Raw genomic sequence first — 16599 nt, forward strand, 5'->3', positions numbered from 1 at the left:
GAGTTACCAGTTCTGGCAGAGCCAAGCTAGTTTTGTTGAATTGTATCTGGTTGTGGGGAAGAGTCTCATGTAGCCAAGGCTTACCTGAAACTTGCTGTACGGCAGAGGATGGCCTGGATCTTCGGATCCTACTTTTCTCCCCCAAGTGCAGGGACTGCAGATGTGAGCCTCCAGGCCCAGCTTTTGATTGTATTTCCACGGCTTGTGCTTTCAGTGGCACGTGGGGCTCATGGTCCAACAGAGGGAAGGCACAGAATTCCTTTTTGGCCTCTTTCTGCCCAGTCCCATCCTCCCCTAGAGCAGTCCAAAGGTCAGGTCGGTGAGCCGCATCACTCTAGGAAGTAGTTCATGTTAGTGCGCCCCTTGGTCTGGATAGTCTGTACATTTGGATAAACACCTCATGTCGTGTCATGTGCAGTGGTTTCCAGCTTAGAGACCATCTGTGCCCAGTTCTTCCCTGTCTCTGTTACCTCAACCCAAGTGAAGTTTCTCCAGGATGTTGCAAAATTGTAAATATTCACGCTTTCCAGGTTGGCCTCTTTCTGCTGGTAATATAGGCTTTTGTGACTTGCTTTTTGGAGACAGTCTTGCTTGATACTATGTAGCCCAAGGTGGCCTTGATCTTGAGGAGGTCTCCCTTCCTCAGCCTCCTAAGGACTGGGGTTAGAGGCAGGACCACCATGCTCCCAGGCAATAATTTCCTTTTGAGCTTTGTAGACGTTTGCATGTGTAGCTCGGCTCTCACGGGTAATGGATGCTCTTTCATCTGTGTGCTGGAGTTTCTAAGTCCATCCACCGAAGTCCTTCTGGACTGCATTCATGTTCGGGCCGTCAGGGATCAGACTGCCTGAGCATTCATGTGCAGGGTTTTGTACGACTGTTCTCAGCATCTTGGGCAAGCACCAAGGAGTGTGATGGCAGTGTCACATGGAAAGCCTGCCTGGGTCTGTGAGGCGTTGCCGACGCATCTCTCGAAGCAGCAGCACCGCCCTGCATCCCCAGCAGTGAGTGAAAGGTGCTCCCTCCACCCACCCCCACTCGCCCACCCCCACTCTCACTGTTGGAAGTGCCTTATTCAAAAGCACAGCGTGAGTAAAGGTTTGAAACTGCGGATTAGTGTTTAGCAAAACAAAGGCACTGAGCCCTTCTGGCTCCAAAGCTCAGGTTTGTCATTCTAGACCAAGGCTTTTCCCTTCAAATTTTGAATTGTAGCAGTAACTCAATAGGAAAGATGAAGAAGTGGGTCCTGCTTGTGACTTCTCCTAGGATGAGGTCCTGTGGTCACCTAGTGATGTGGCCCTGGCACTGGGGTACCTGCGTGATGCATTTGCATCAGCCCTGCTGGGCCCTGGCCCCTGGGTAGCAACCTTTCCCTATGACTGTGCTTGCCTCCCCTCCTCCCCTCTCTGGATGCTCTGCCTTCCCAGTCCTCCACCCCTCCCCCAGGTCTCCCCTCTCATTCCTTTTCAATCCTCAGCCCCATTGGCTCACTGGGATCTGCTAGCTGTGTTTCATGGTTTTTCCCTTCATGCCACAAGCTTCATACAGGTTGGTAATTTAATTTACAGGTTTAGCACAATTCTGAGTATCTGCAGATGTGGGTAGTGTGTTCATCACCAAAAGACGCAGAAGGCCCCGTGTCCTCTCTTTACATTCCGTTAGCCATGGAACATACATTTTTGACTGCAAAGAGTTTCTGTGACAGAGGTGTTTCAGCTCTGTCATTTTCTTGTTTGCTTCCTGGAGTACTTTACATAAGACAGGCTGTTTCTTGGTTATTGCTGCACAGTTTCTATGGGAACGGTGGAGTTGTTAGGGAAGGGCTGGAGAGACCACTCGGTGGTTAACAGCTTTGCCTGTTCTTCCAGAGGACTTCTGAGTTGATTCCCAGCACCCACTTAGCAGCTCACAACCATCTGTAATTGGGGACGTGACACCCTTTCTGGCCCCTGAGGACACTACAAGCTAAGTAAGGGTCTAGATCAGATTCTCCTTCTCTGCCAGCCAAAGAGTAAAGTGGCAGGAAAAATCTTGTGTGACAAATGGCAGTTGAAATTCTCAATCATAGAATGAGCAGGTACAGAAAGGCCTTTATTAGGGGAGAGGAAACTGCACATTCACAGAGGAAAACCAGCTTAGGTCCAGCTTCTCCCTGAGGGCAGGGGTTTTATGTTCCTCTCCTGATTTAGGGTGTATCTGTTTGAAGAAAGATGGGATAGGCTGTTGTGTGACTTGTTGAACCTGTCCCTTAGCTGAGGGCCTGCTGGCAGGACACAAAAGCTTACAAGATCTTTGTCCTAAGTTGTGATGCTTTTGTCTCAGGTCAGGAGGGTGTGGAAAATCTTCATTACCTGGTCTTGGCCTCTCTTCCTGTCTGTCTGCTGATCAAGGATTCAAACTCCTAGTCCCTCAGCCCATGCAGGCAAGCACCCATACACACAAAATGTAAAGAAAGAACAAGTTGGTTCTGCTCAAAGTTGCCCTTATTCCTCTGAAGCGTTAGGCACTGATTAAATACAGGCTTCTTACGTTCTTCCACAGTGAGGTTCGTTCTAACTTTTGAATTGCTCTCCTGTCATTCCATTTAGTTGTGGAGTGAGCTCCCTTCACATTCTGGAGGCTCCGTGATCCCTAGTAGGAGATGAACGGAGTAGGTGGGCACTGAACCCCTTACAGCCTCTCTTCCCCGCCTCTCTCAGCAGGCTGAGAATGTAGCTGTGTGTGTTCCAGTGAAGTGGGGTGTTGATCATGAAAGCTGTCACTCAGGGTTTGGTGGGTCCCTTCTGCTCAGGTGCCAGTCACTGCAGGCACTGAGCTTGGCAGGTAGCCACTGTCCTCTGTTGGTCCAGTAGTCTGCGTGGTTAGAAGGCTCCTTTGTGTGCATTTCTGCCTTCTGTCATTCAGATCCGTTCTCTCTCTCTCTCTCTCTCTCTCTCTCTCTCTCTCTCTCTCTCTCTCTCTCTCTCTCTCTCTCTCTCTCTCTCTCTCTCTCTCTCTCTCAGTGAAGCCTGACAGCCTCCAATCGCCTGTGCCTTGTGTGAGTCACCCTGCCTGTCTGGTGCCAGTGACTTTACCTTTTTCTTTGAAGTGTAGTGGTTTCACAAGCTTTAGACACGTGACATACCACATCTAAACCAGTGGGTACTGAAAAATCCGTCATCCTGCGGTGCCCAGAGCTTTACCCAAAGCCTGCATCAGCCTTGCAGGCAGTCAGAGTTTTCAGGGGTAGTCAGGGTGTTTGGGAGTTAGTCAGGGTGTTCAGGGGGTAGTCAGGGTATTTAGGAGGTAGTCAGGGTGTTCAGGGGTTATTCAGGGTATCATGGGGTATTCAGGGTATCAGGTTATTCAGGGAGTAATCAGGATGTTCCTGGGGTAGTTGGTGTTTGGGAGGATAGTCAGGATGTTCAGGGAAGCCCTATGATTAGAGCCAGCCCTGGGTCAAACGGGAGACTTGGGGAACACAGGTAGCCCCACCTGGGGCAGCCAGCTTGCTAGAACACTGCTGCTTGGTCATTTGCTTTTGCACGTTGCCTCTGCCCAGACTGATCTCTCTCTTGGAATAACTGCCTCTCTCCTTCTTCCCTGGCCAACTCCTGCCTGTTCCTGCCACTTTGTCCCACATCCGCGTGCTGCAAGCCCCGTGTTACTCTGGGCCTTCTGTGTCCTTGCCACTCCATTGCTAGCCTGCAGCTCCCCTCGGGCCTCACCTCGCACTGTGCTCCGTCTGTGTGGACTCCAGACTGACCCAGTGACCTCATTTGTCCACATGTCTAAGTAGGATAGCAGATCCATGACAGCCAGGAAACAGTGACTGGAGTAGGACTGTGGCATTGGAGAGAGGGTGGAGTTTGTCCAGGGGACTCACTGAACCCTTTCGGCTCTGTCCCTGAGGGACTGACACATCTCTGCTCGCTCTTTGCTCTCTTGGCTTTTGTCCTCTATCCTGATGTCACCTTTGCCCTCTGGAGGACTGTTGTCATTGTGGGAAATGTCATGTAGGAACTCAGTCCCTCTAAAATAGCTGAACCGAACTGTCCAGGCACTGGGCTCTGGTGCCCTGGTGTTTGCGGTCTCTGTGGATACTCCAGCTCTGCCCTGCCTGTTGGCACGGAGGCATCAGCCCTGCTGGCCCACTGGTTAGGAGGGGCAAAGTAGGAGGAGGCATGAGATTTGTGAGAAGGAAGATACATGGAGCGGACACGCCATTGTCATGGCTGGGGCGCGTGTGGAGAGAGCTCCGGTTCCTTACTCAACAACCCTCTGTCACCAGCAGTTGACTCGGACAAGTGGCACAGCAGCGACTTTGCCCTGTGGAAGGCAGCCAAACCTCAGGAGGTGTTCTGGGCCTCGCCATGGGGAGCCGGCCGGCCCGGATGGCACATCGAATGCTCTGCCATGGCCAGGTAAACCCAGCGGTTTCTAGGCTGCAGACGTTCAAGCCTGGTGTGACAGAGTGGCCTGGCTGAGGGAAAGAGCCATCAGGAGGCTAGAGGGGGCTACTGGAGCCATGAGGGGGAGTGCCCTGCCTAGCCCAGAGTGTGCCCAGCCTTCCTGTTTAGTATAGCCTCCTGCTAGCAGAAGAGACTCCCGCCGTGTAACAGCAGGCACCTCTTGGTCTCTTACAGCTAGCTCAAGCATGGAAGTGGCACCTCCGAAAAGCCATTTTGAGAACGTGGATGTGCCCATGCTGTGTCCAGCTCACCCCTCCTGAGTGCAGAATTGCCACTGTCTCCGGAGTAGCCCTTCAGCCGGCTGGGAGGGTGGCACTACCCTCCCTGTTCTCAGGCCACCCCGAGCTTCCCTAGGGTCCCAACAGCTCCAACAGTTGGTTCCCCCTCCTTCCCTCCACCCTGGGAGATCCATGTGTAGCTGAACAGAACATATCTCGTGGTGTGAGCAGGGCTGCCGGGAGTTACTGTGCGGTGTGAACCCCGATGTCGGGGCTGCTCACGCGTGCTTGCGCTCTGCCCCACAGCGAGGTGTTTGGAAGCCAACTGGACATCCACACTGGCGGCATAGACTTGGCTTTCCCACATCATGAAAATGAGATCGCACAGAGCGAAGTCTTCCACCAGTGTCAGCAGTGGGGAAACTATTTCCTACACTCAGGTGAGCCTGACTTGAGGCAAACGTCTTCTCTGGTTCTGTCAGCGATGCCTTTGCCATCCATAGGGATTGGGTTTTTGTAGAGTACCTTTCTTTCCTCTTTGCTAGTCTCATGTATGTATATAGTGTATCTTGACCGAACTGATCAGACCACACTCCCGCTTGCCCTGTTGGTTTCCTCTTCTGTTGTAACCGTAGCTGAGCTCGTGAGTGCAGCAGCCCTGCCCTGTCTGGAAGACATCTTGCAGCCCTCCTTCCCCACCCCCCAAACTTCTGCCTCTTAGTCTCTTTCTATTCTTTTTTTTCTGAGAGGTTCTTTGAGGCTTTTGAGACAAGATTTGGGGCTGGGCCCTTGACACTTGGTGTGAGTCTGTGCTAACTGCTGCCGCTGCAGAAAGGGGCTTCTTTGGCCCAAGCTAAGAGCAGCGCTGACCCATGTGTATAAATATTTAGAAGGTAGTTTGATACAGTGTTGTTCAACAAAACCACAGTAGTGAGCTCCCAGCTAGAGCCTGTCACTCGTGAGCCATGGGCTTTTGCCCAGATTCCCTTCTATGGAGCAGGCCTCAGATCCAGTCAGAACGTGCTGGCTCCTACACTGGTTAAATGAATTAAAGAGAACCTCAGAGGCACCGAAGTGCTTTGATGTCACAGTAAGGAGAGGAAACCCAGCATCTCCCCTCGGGTTCATTGGACATGTTGGAGTTCTCCTCTTCTGTCCCTGTGGTCTCCGTCTGTCTGTCCCTCAGTGGTGGTTTCTAGCTAGTCCGTCTGTCATGTGTCTATATATGCTACCTGGTGTCTGATTAGCATTTCTGTGTTTTGTGTATCCACCAGAGACCTTTGCTCTGAACTTATGGACTACATGGAGAGTTGAGGGGTGTGTTAGAGAAATCTTTTACCAGTTTTAAAGGAGTGAGTTATTTACTCCAGCCAACCCCAGCTGACCTGCGAGCACTTGTTCCAACCCCCCCCCCCCCATCATGACATTTCACTGTGTGCTCCTGCTTCAACACCAACAGTGGCTATTTGTTGAATAAGGTCCCCTCTGACCTGCTTGCTCTTTTAAGCAACTGATTATTATAACATACATGTAGTCACGCATGCATTTCTCCCTGCGTCAGGGGCATGCTTATTAAAGCTATGCATTAGCTTAGGTTGTAAAAGTTGGTTACATGAGAAATCCCAAGCAAGTAAGTTTGGTTTTGATGTGTTGAAGGCTGAGTACACACGGTCAGCTATGAGCTGTCTTCAGTGACCTCAAGGTGTATGACTAACTTGGCTGAGGGCCAGTGAACGCTAGTGTCTGAATATAAGAGGCACTCTCATAAATGATTGTCACAGGTTACCGTGACCTCCTGCCACCATTGCAGCAGTGGGCGCACCTTCCCTGCGGGTCAGTGTAGCAGCCTGCTGAGCTCACTGCAGGTAGATGCCACTAATATCTTGTCCCCTCAGAGTCAGCATAGCCTTCTAGTGCTGTGAAAGTAGCCAGCTTGGGGGGGTGGTTCAGGTCCGGCACTGGGGGAGGAGCAGAGGCAGGCAGGTCTCTATGAGTTTGAGACCAACCTATAACATAACCTATAGAACGAAGAGACCTTGTCTCAAAAAGCCAACGCCCTCCAAGAACCTAGGACCCAGTGGATTGGCAGTGGCTGTGGTCCCCAGAAGCAGGTCAGGGGTGGGAATGAGCCTGACTCCGAGCTTGGTGGTATCAGAATTCACAGTGGTCAGCAGGAAAAGGCACAGGCTGAGTCTCCTAGGGTCACAGGGTCAGCACTGCCTTTCAGCGGTAGGCAGTGTGAGTGTTTGGCAGCAGTGGGGTTATGGCGTACCAAACACAAGCATCTACAACGTGGGGCATGTGCAAATCCAGTTTTATTAAGTCTTAGAATTTGGAGGCTGGGTGGGGCATTAGATGCAGGGTCGCTCTGGTGATGTGACTACAGAAGGGAGGTCCCCACAGAGGCTGCTGCAGGCCACATTCCTGCCGTCTTGTGTTCCTGACCTCCAGAGCATTTCAGTTGGCAGATCTGTCAGTCTGACATTATATACAGTCAGAGGCTCGTAGTGGCTGTTCTTTGGAGAAAGCTGTTTTATTCAGTTCTCAGCCAACTCTACCTTGCAGCCCCCTCTGCGTGAAGGTCTGTTTGCAGAAAGGGAAACCCCTCCGTCTGGAACAGCAAGGTTCTTCTCTGGAGGCAATCTCTGTTGAGACACATCCCACATTAGAAGTTCCCTACATGGGTTTGGTTTTCTCCCGCATTTTATGTACCTGTGAGAACATGGCATACAGCTGTGGAGAAGCCTGGAAAGACATCTGAGGCGGAAAAATCTGACAGCCACACTCACGGCTAGACAGGTGACCAGCCAGTTCCATTAGTGTTCAGGGTCGGAAAGGGCAGGGATGCATGGGTGAGCAAGTGTCTTGCATGAGGGTCACGTGGGCCTGTAATGGCATCCCCGAAGTCCTGGAAAAATGCACACAGCACACACTGCATGTGCAGGTTCCTGCAGGTGTGGGTTACTGTCCTACGTCCTGTGGCTGCACGGGTCCAGCTGTGTCTAGCCTCAGGGCTATAAATAGAGAAGCCAGACTCCCTTCTGGTGTCCTGTTAACTGCGTGTGTCTCCCCGACTCAGGATGGAGGATCGTCAGCCACAGCCATGGCGGGCTCAGGGATGCCTAGAAGAGGCTGTCACCGTCGGAAGGTCTCCATCACCTGGAGGGGATGCTTCCTGTCACCCAACTCAGAGTGGATGCATCTTTTTTGGTTTCAGGTCATTTGCATGTGAAAGGCAAAGAAGAAAAGATGTCCAAATCCCTAAAAAACTACATCACCATTAAGGTAACGTTAAGCGTGTGTTCCCGTGATGACTGCTGACGTGGTTTAGGGCCTCTGTGGGATGAAATCACATTACTGGACTCAGTTCCAGCCCTGCATGAGCTGCCTCCAGGGAGTCTCAAGGCGCCTCCTTCCGGGCTATTGATCTTCCCTCTGCTGCTTCCTCCATGGACCCGCCTTTCCTCTCTTCCCAGAACACACCTCTCTCCCTTTTCTTTGCTGCTCTCTGTCTGTCTCTGTCTCTCTCTTCCATTCCATTCTGTACATGTTTTAAAGATTTCACTTTTATTTTATGTGTCTGAGTGTGATATCTGTATGTCTGTACAGGACAGGCATGCTTGGTGCCTGCGGAGACCAGAAGAGGCTGTTCTGTTCCACCTCCGTTGGAACTGGAGTTACAGACGGTTTGGGGCTGTGCACCTTCATGTGGGAGCCGGGAATCCAGCCTGTGTCTTCCATAGGAGCAACCAGTGCTCGGCATCTCTTTCTTCCTCCCTCCTCTCCTAAATTTCCTTTTGAAAGCTGGTTCTCAGTAGCTCCGAGTGGCCTGTATCAGGGCAGGTATTCTGGGAGACCTGGTACCCTTCTCTGTGTGTAGTGCACCCACGCTTGAATACACACACTTGTTGGACTGTCAGGAAACCCATGTTTGTGACATTTCTTCATTCTTATTGCAACTCCTACCAGCGAGGATGTTTTCCTACAACCTAGCAGGCCAGAGTCCCTAGCAATCCCACAATGCATCTTACCTGTATTCTGAATGCTGCCCTTGTGCTCAAAAATACGTTTTACCGCTTTCATCCTTTTTAAAACCAGGACCCAGTGACAGTCTGGGAGCTTTGCTTGGTTGCCTGGTCTTTTGGCTTTCAGGCTTTGCGCTATCTTGTGCACATTAGGCTTCTGGCTTACACAGATCCTCAGATCCTGTTTTAGAATTGTGTATGCATTTATGTGTGTGTGTGTGTGTGTGTGTGTAGGGGGGAGAGATACATGCATATGAGGGCAAGTACCCTTGGAAGAGGGTGTCAGAGACCCCGGAACTGGAGTTATGATTGGTTGTTTTGTTTAACACCCTGTGCCGGGTTTGTCCTGCTCTTTGCCGTGCCATTTCATTGTCTCTCCTGTGTGCCACACTGAAGGCGATGCTCACAGGTGCGCTTCTATTCCATGGGATGGAACGCAGCGTGAGAGCTGCTCTGTCACCATGCTGTCCTACTGGGTTATGCTCAGTGGTGGCATATGGCCACTGTGTTACAGATGCCACCAATCCTTCCATAGTAGAAGGCTTGGCTCCCTCCTCATTGCTTTAGGGATCTGAGTCAGCAGGCCTTGCTCCCCAGGATCCTTCCACCTTGGGGTTCTCATGGCGAGGGCTCTGATCTGATGCCTCTTTCACATTTGATTTTAGAGTTGTGTGAGTTGCGTGATGCAGTGTGAACTCAGTCCTGTTCTTCTGGGGGTGCCATGTGCTCCCACACCCATGGACATGTCTTGCTTTGCCTCTGAGGGACTCTGAATATGCTTTTTACTTGCCTTCTTGTGGGGGTCTCACTGCCTTCTTGTAGGGTCTCACTGCCTTCTTGGGGTGGTCTCACTGCCTTCTTGGGGGGTCTCACTACCCTCAGGCAGGGGTCTGGGCACACATCATGCTGACCACTGCAAAGACATCTTTTCTGACGTCCTCGGGGGTCAGAACTGAGGAAGACCATAGATGGTGCACAAGAAACAAGTCATGGTATTTTATTTGGATATATTTGATCTGTCCGAATCAAACTTAATATCACAAGTTTTTAAGTTTTAGCCTTTTCCCTTTTTACTAAAAACATTTTCCCTGTAACAGCATATGAACTTTTTGCTTTAAATTACATTTACACAAAATAAATTTTAAAGATTAGTGTTACAATATAACAATTTACAGTAAAACAAAAGAGTAACTTTTAAGAGTTCTGTTCTCTCTTACTTCCTGGGTGGCAGGCACTAAGGATTAGCAGGACCTCCCTTCTAGGCAGCCACTGTACAGCTAGACCACATGTGTAGCTCACAAACTTGCTTTGCAGTCCGATTCACTCTGACACACACACACACACTGAATATATGCACGTAGCCCCTCCATACATGCCGGAATCTGTCCTGAAGACTCCTGGTGTCTGATGTATACACACCTGTTACACAAATCACTGTTGTTCAGGGGAATAAGGGAAAGAAAGGAAGTCTGTGTGCTCAGCACAGGTGTGCTCCGGTGTCTGGGTGGTTGAGGTGTTGGTATGGAGACCATGGATGCAGAAGGTGGGATGTAGGGACCTGTATGTAGATGACACATCCGAGATCACGCACACATGGTGTGCCTGGATAGAACTGGCAATGAGCAATAAACACTCGAGGAATAAACACTCCGCTGTACTGAATGGAGTACCTAGTTTTGACATACTCTTCAGTGTCAATAGAAGTGTCACATCGTTCCTGCTCATTTCTTCAGAATAGCAGGTGGATCTTAATCGTGTTTGTCTATTAGCTGTGTGGAGTTTTTCTCCCCTCTCCTGTAGCAGTAGTTAGTTAAACTGCTTTGACTCCTGGTAGGTGCCATGTACCCACCCTGGAGCTATCTGGATTCGCAAATGATACACACAACACACACAGGTCCACACACACTCACACACATGCTAGCTCAAAGGCTGGGCAGTTCTAATCCTTCCCACAGCTAGCACACATTTCCCTCCTGTAATTCTGGCTTAATGCCCTCTAATTCTGTGTCTTATCTTTGTTGCCCTGGCTCCTTATGGGCGGCTCCCTAGTCTTTGCTGCTCAAGATGCTTCTGGGCAGCCCTACCCGGGGCCCGAATTCCTTCTCACCTACCTTTCAGATGATTTTCCTCTGCAGCCCTAAGTCTGATCCATCTCCCTCCAGACCATGGCGATTCCTCTCCTTCCGCTCTCTGTCCCCAGCCATTAAAAATCTAAACATCCCGCTTCAGTCCACCTGTCCACCCATTGGCCGATAGTGCCTTATTGATCGATCAGAAAACAACTGAGAACAAGGACCTTCAGCATTTGGACATGCAGATTCCTTCCTAACTTTTAGCCAGTCTGCATCTGCCCTTGGCCTGTGGTTCTGTGGGGTAAGATGCTCCTGTCTCACACGTTAAGGATATCTCTCAGGTTCTTAGTGGTCCTTGTTCTGGTGACCACAGTCTTAGTCTGAGTCACAGTTGGCTTGAAGGCTCACTTTCTAGTTCAGTGGAGGGGGAACCCATGTGGGAGCCTCTGCATCTGGGGTCCCTTTGCTGGCCACTGTCTCTCCAGACTGTAGCTCTCTTTTAAAATTTATTTATTCATTTTACTTCCCTATCGCTGTCCCCCCCCCCCGCCCCTTCTCCTCTGACAGGGTGGAAGCCTCCCCAAGTGACTACACAGGTTGGGGTGCCTGTGAGATGAGATTATGTAAAGAGCTTAGCTAGTGAGGGCCTGCCTGGCCTGGGAATTTCCCGAGCATGGGGTCGTCTGGTGCCAGCTCCTTCTCTCTGCAGGTCTCCATGGTGGTGCTGATGACCCCATGCAATACCCACTCACATACGTGTACACATACATGCATCACTCATGCGCACTCATAGGCACACACAAACTTGTCATATATGCACTCACACATTCACACTCATACACAGACAGAACTTTGTCACATGATGTAAACATGAGTGAAGCATGTGGATACATGCTGGCACTGTGACACTCTGGAGTGTGCACACTGTGTGGCCTGGCACACTGCTCTGCTGGCGATCTGCAGCCAGGCTGACCTGAACCCTCCTGTCCTTGGCAGCCATGGTTGTGTCTGGTGCCTCGGATCATGGTGTGGCCTTAATAAGTGACCGCCATCCTTAAGCAGTGGGCCTGGGAGCCATGCCTTACGTCAGACTACCCCCCACCCCTGCTGAATTCTTACCATGGCCCAAGGGGACCATAGAACCCAGGATTAGGGACTGGTCAAGTGGCCTTCTAGTGACTGCCACTGCTGTTTGAGAAGTCAATGCAGGTGGACGAGTTCTGGGGAGGCTCCCACCCAAGGAGTGTGTTAAGGGTCCTTTACCCGTGCCCTTGTGCACTCCTGTGGAGGGCGATGGCCCTGCTCTTGCAGCTCTGGGACCAGAGGCTAACTCCTGAGCACAGCCTGCATTTCAGCTCTGCTCTTTTACTACACCCTTTCCCTCTTCCCCGTGCCCGGCGCTCACACTCATGGTCTCCTTGTCTTTGTTGCTGACAAAGAGGGAGAGAGAAAGCGAGTTTCTAAACCTGTGACTACAACTTGCTCAGTCTGTATGTTACTTATATGTGTGTTTTCAGGGCCGAGCATTAGCCAACTGGTGTGCTCTTCCCTGGGGAAGACTATTTTTCTTGCTCACATTCCTTAGTTCCTTGTAGTTCTTGGTGTGGCTGAGGTCTCCTGGGCTGTCACCTGTCTATCGTCCTTGTTCCGACCACGTTGTCATAGTCGTGTTGGCGAGACTTCGTAGTGTGGCTTCTATGGTGTTTCTAGGAGACTCAATCTCACAGGAAAATCCCTGTTCCTCTGGCTCTTAAAACCTGTCTTCCACAGGATCCCTGTGCCTCAGGGGCAGGGATCGTGTTCTACACGGATCAGTTGAAACTGGGCTCCTTCTTTTATGGTTTCCATCTGGCAAAGAGACATTTCTTTGATGAGGGGTGAGAACTACATTTGTCTGTGGGCATATGGATAAATATTTAGAACATAGTTAGGAATTATGCTGGTTTAATAAAGTGGTGGCTGTAGGTTCTTCTCCAAAATCTATGACTTCACTAGCCATAGGTGGTTGGCCCAAGTGAGCCTAAGTTCAGTGAAGGAGAGTTGTTGGAAACCACCCTTAGGCTACTGTGGCTCACAGGCACGGCAGCTGGCTTCCCTCCCTTGGAAACTTGCATAGCACCTCTGGTACCGTGAGAGTTGTCCCTGAGGAAGAGGCTTTCAGGTTAGATAAAGAATTTCACGGGTAATCTGCAGGGAGGTGCCTGCTGCGTGCCGGACACAAACTTGGGGCATCCTCACTGTTCAGGCCTCAGTGCTATGACATGGGGTGCACACAGCCCTCCTGGTCCCAGTGTGAGCCCAAGCCTGGCTGTCTGCTTGTTCTAGCCCTAACTGAGCTGCTGCACTCAAACGTGGCCTCTCTCTTCCACTGTGCACACTGCCACAGTCACTAGGTCTCCTGGTAGCAGCCAGTCCCCACTCTTGTGACCGTGTCAGGTAGGGCCCGGTCTGCAGGGGTGTCAGCTCTCTCCCCTCAGCCCTTCCCACAGGTATGAAGATGCCCATGTGAAGAATGCTGCAGAAGCTGCCGGGAAAGCAGCGGCGAGGGTTGGGCACAGCGAGGCTTGGGTGAACACCCTCCACGTCATGCACGCCCTGCATCGGCACAGCCAGTGCTACAATCCTGAGTGACAGCTGCCCGTCTTCCCTTTCTAGGACTTCCTGCAGACCTTCTCCCCTGACGTCTTCCGGCTTTTCTGCTTGCGCACCAACTATAGGTCAGGTGAGCTGGCTCCTGTGTGCCTGGGGAGGCAGAATGCCAGCCTGTGGTAAGCCTGGCAGTGTGGCTGCTTCCTTTCCCTGGGCTGACTGGAGACATGACACCGCAGGAAGCCTCACTGGGACGCACACCCCGCGAGGCTGCTCTTCCCAGAGTCCACTGTCAGGTCTGCCCATCTACGTACACGTCTCTGAAACATGAGCCCTGTTGCCCAGGAAGTTCTAGGACAGCATTGGAACCTGTCCAGGGGCAGAGCCATGTGCCCAGGCAGCCCTTTGGCCACCGCACAGTTTGCGGTTGGGTTCTCGGATACACTAGGCATTTTCTCAGTGACCACCTCCTCTCTTCCTTGGCAGCCATTGAATACAGTGACAGCACCCTGGTAGAAGCCAAGCACCTCCTGTCGGGGCTAGCCTCCTTTGTGGAGGATGCGCGAGCCTACGTAAAGGGGCAGCTGACCTGTGGCCCTGTGGAGGAGGACGTGCTCTGGGAGAGGTAAGCTCTGGGGACAGGTGGTTGGAATACAGGTCAGCAGGAACACCTGAGTGAGGTGGTCTGCGCATTCTCCTCACCTGCGGGGTGTCAGCCCCACTCCCCTCCGCTCTTCAGTCCTGCACAGGCCGAGTTCACCTAGAGCTGGGCACGGTTCCTTCTTGTTCTGGTAGCTCACTATTGCCACCATCGGAAGGGAGGGGACTGTCACTTCTGTAGTTATTACGAAATCACTGGATTGGAATCTGTGTACTCAACAAATGGGCAGGTTCCCTTCATTCAAGTTTTTTATTTGGCAAAGGTGGTAACTGAGATTTTGTTACAAAATCGTAAACAACCTAGGAAGGGTCCCTGAGTTGAAATATTTTTACTTCTTAGGGAAGGATATTTGTGTATCCAGGGTTGGTACCAGGCCAGGCTGGGGCACCAGAGAGCCCCTTGCCTGCCTCATCATCATAGGTGACTCTCATATCCCACTCCAGGCTGGCTAGCACCAAGAAGGCCGTGAAGGCTGCTCTAGCCAATGACTTTGACACACCGAGGGCAGTGAACATTATCCTGGACCTTGTGCACCATGCGAACAGACAGCTTAGGGCAGTCTCCAAGGTAAAGTGAAGGGTGCTGTGAATGTCAGGGTGGGGCTTGTCCTACAGAACGGGCTCTGTCAATCATCCAGGTCCCTCAAAGCTCCCTCCTGTGGGACTTAACAAGCTCAGCCCTCGCACACATTCAGTAGTAAACACGAACTCGGGCAGCAGGTGGATCAGCTTGTGCACAGGTGGTTGTGTGGCATGGCTGCCACCATGAGTGTTAAGCAACCTTCCTAGTGGCTTGGTGGCATGTGGAGGGGCTGGTGTTTGTTGAAACAGGAAGTTAGGTTGGACAAGTAGCTCAGTGATGAAGTGTTTGTCTAGCACAAGCAAGGCCCTGAGGTCAATCTCCAGGATCCATTGCCTTCCCTCTACAAAAAGAAAACACCCCAAAGCAGTAAGGTGTCTGCTGAGACCTGGACTCAGATTCCACCCAGCAGCTCCAGGGGGACCCAGCTCTGGGATCTAAGTGAGCACAACAGGAAGCCATCTTCCCTGTCTGCTCTGCCTCAGTGCTCCCAGGTTGGAGGCACAGCCTTCTGTCCCCAGGGCTTACAGTCCTGTACCTCAGTCAGGAAGTCATCAGTCTCTGGTCCCAAGCTCCCCAGGTGTTGCCATGGGAGCCCCCATAATGGCAGCACTCAGGTGGCCATGCGATCGTAGACCTTTCTTCCCTGTGGCGACACGGGCTCTAGTGCTGGGCTGTTTCTTGGTTGGGCACCATTGTGGTGAATGGCTCCTGGTGGCCATGAAGTTTTGGACGCTTGAGTAGATTCCCAGACTTGGCAATGTCAGTACCGCAGGTGAGCAGTGTCTCCTGACCAGGGCTCCATTTCCACACAAAGCACCAGACAGACCGTGGTACCTTTCCTCTGAGTCCCCTACCTGGTCACCGCAGCCCTCCCTTGACTTCCAAGCATCACTTCCTTTGAGTCCCACACCACCCTGGGGAAGGCGAGCACAAGCTGGCTCGTGTGGGTCTAGTCAGTGACTGACGTACGGCAGACTTTTGGAGACCTGTAGCTCACATCACCTTCCCATTACCATGCCCCATACATTGTCCCCATGGGCATGTTTACCTATAGGATCCAGGCGTGCAAGTGCAGACATACTGTGGAAGGCGGGTAAGCACACGTTACCAGCACGCGTGGACTGTAGTGTAGGGCTTTCCAGTGAGCCTAGCTGTGCAAGAGCCCTCAGAAACTGACGCAGAAATGCTCTGACCTCACTCTGACGCTCTTACAGGAAGCTGGTGGCCCAAGAAGTCCCACTGTGTTTGGGGCCATCATTTCCTACGTTGAGCAGTTTTTCGAGACCGTTGGGATTTCTCTGGCAAATCGACAGGTACATCCATCTCTTTCTCCCAAAACTGCCTACGTGCTGCACGCCGGCCACTCTCCTCTGAAGTGTCCACTGAAGGGTGACTAGTCCCTGACTCGCTGGAGGTGCACGGTACCTGACCCCCAGCACTGACAGACTTGCAGCAGAGTTGGAGTCACCATTCTGCCGCTTGTTCTGACACTCCATAGTACAGAAGGGGGCGGGAGAGGACATTTTCCCCAAGCCATGTAGAGATGGCAGTGGGCACGAGCCAGTTATGTAAGAGGTCCCGTCCTGTCCGGCTGTGTCGTATTTCCTGTGTAGTAGTTCCTGGCAGGGATGCTAGGGCCAGACTCTGGCTGTCCTCAGGACACTCAGGTTCCCTGCCCCTTTCTGTGATGTTCTGGAAAGGGCAAGACTACCTGGTCCTTCCACAGCTCTCTCCTCCCTAAGAGGGACGATGCCTGGATGCCTGGAGCACATCAGAACAGACAAGTTTCCTGGGTCTATTCAATTCCAGTTCAGTTAATTACATGGCTTATGGCATCCATGGGGCTGGCCGTGTTCCCTAGGCGTGTCTCACAGTCCTCTGGATGCCACTGTAGAGTTTCTGGATTAGTGTCCATGCAGGTCTCTCAGTGCACGGAGGTGAGGTGTGTGCACACGTAGCTGCTGCATGTATCTATGGATACTGAAGCTCAGGGTCACTATC

General features: G+C 51.7%; 1 protein-coding gene across 3 annotated transcripts in view; it reads left to right on the top strand.

Moving 5' to 3' along the window:
- CARS2 (cysteinyl-tRNA synthetase 2, mitochondrial) overlaps nt 1-16599 on the top strand; it is a 31686-nt gene that overhangs the window by 13681 nt on the left and 1406 nt on the right. The window contains exons 7-13 of one of the 3 annotated variants that reach the window (XM_080928534.1): nt 4271-4403; nt 4976-5109; nt 7887-7954; nt 13422-13488; nt 13842-13980; nt 14460-14583; nt 15813-15911. In XM_080928534.1, the coding sequence (XP_080784660.1) occupies nt 4271-4403; nt 4976-5109; nt 7887-7954; nt 13422-13488; nt 13842-13980; nt 14460-14583; nt 15813-15911 (764 nt within the window). The remainder of the gene's footprint in view (nt 1-4270; nt 4404-4975; nt 5110-7886; nt 7955-13421; nt 13489-13841; nt 13981-14459; nt 14584-15812; nt 15912-16599) is intronic. The other 2 variants (XM_080928535.1, XM_080928536.1) reach the window with 2 other exon arrangements.

This window comes from Micromys minutus, assembly GCF_963924665.1.
Source record: "Micromys minutus genome assembly, chromosome: 14".
Taxonomy (NCBI): Eukaryota; Metazoa; Chordata; class Mammalia; order Rodentia; family Muridae; genus Micromys; species Micromys minutus.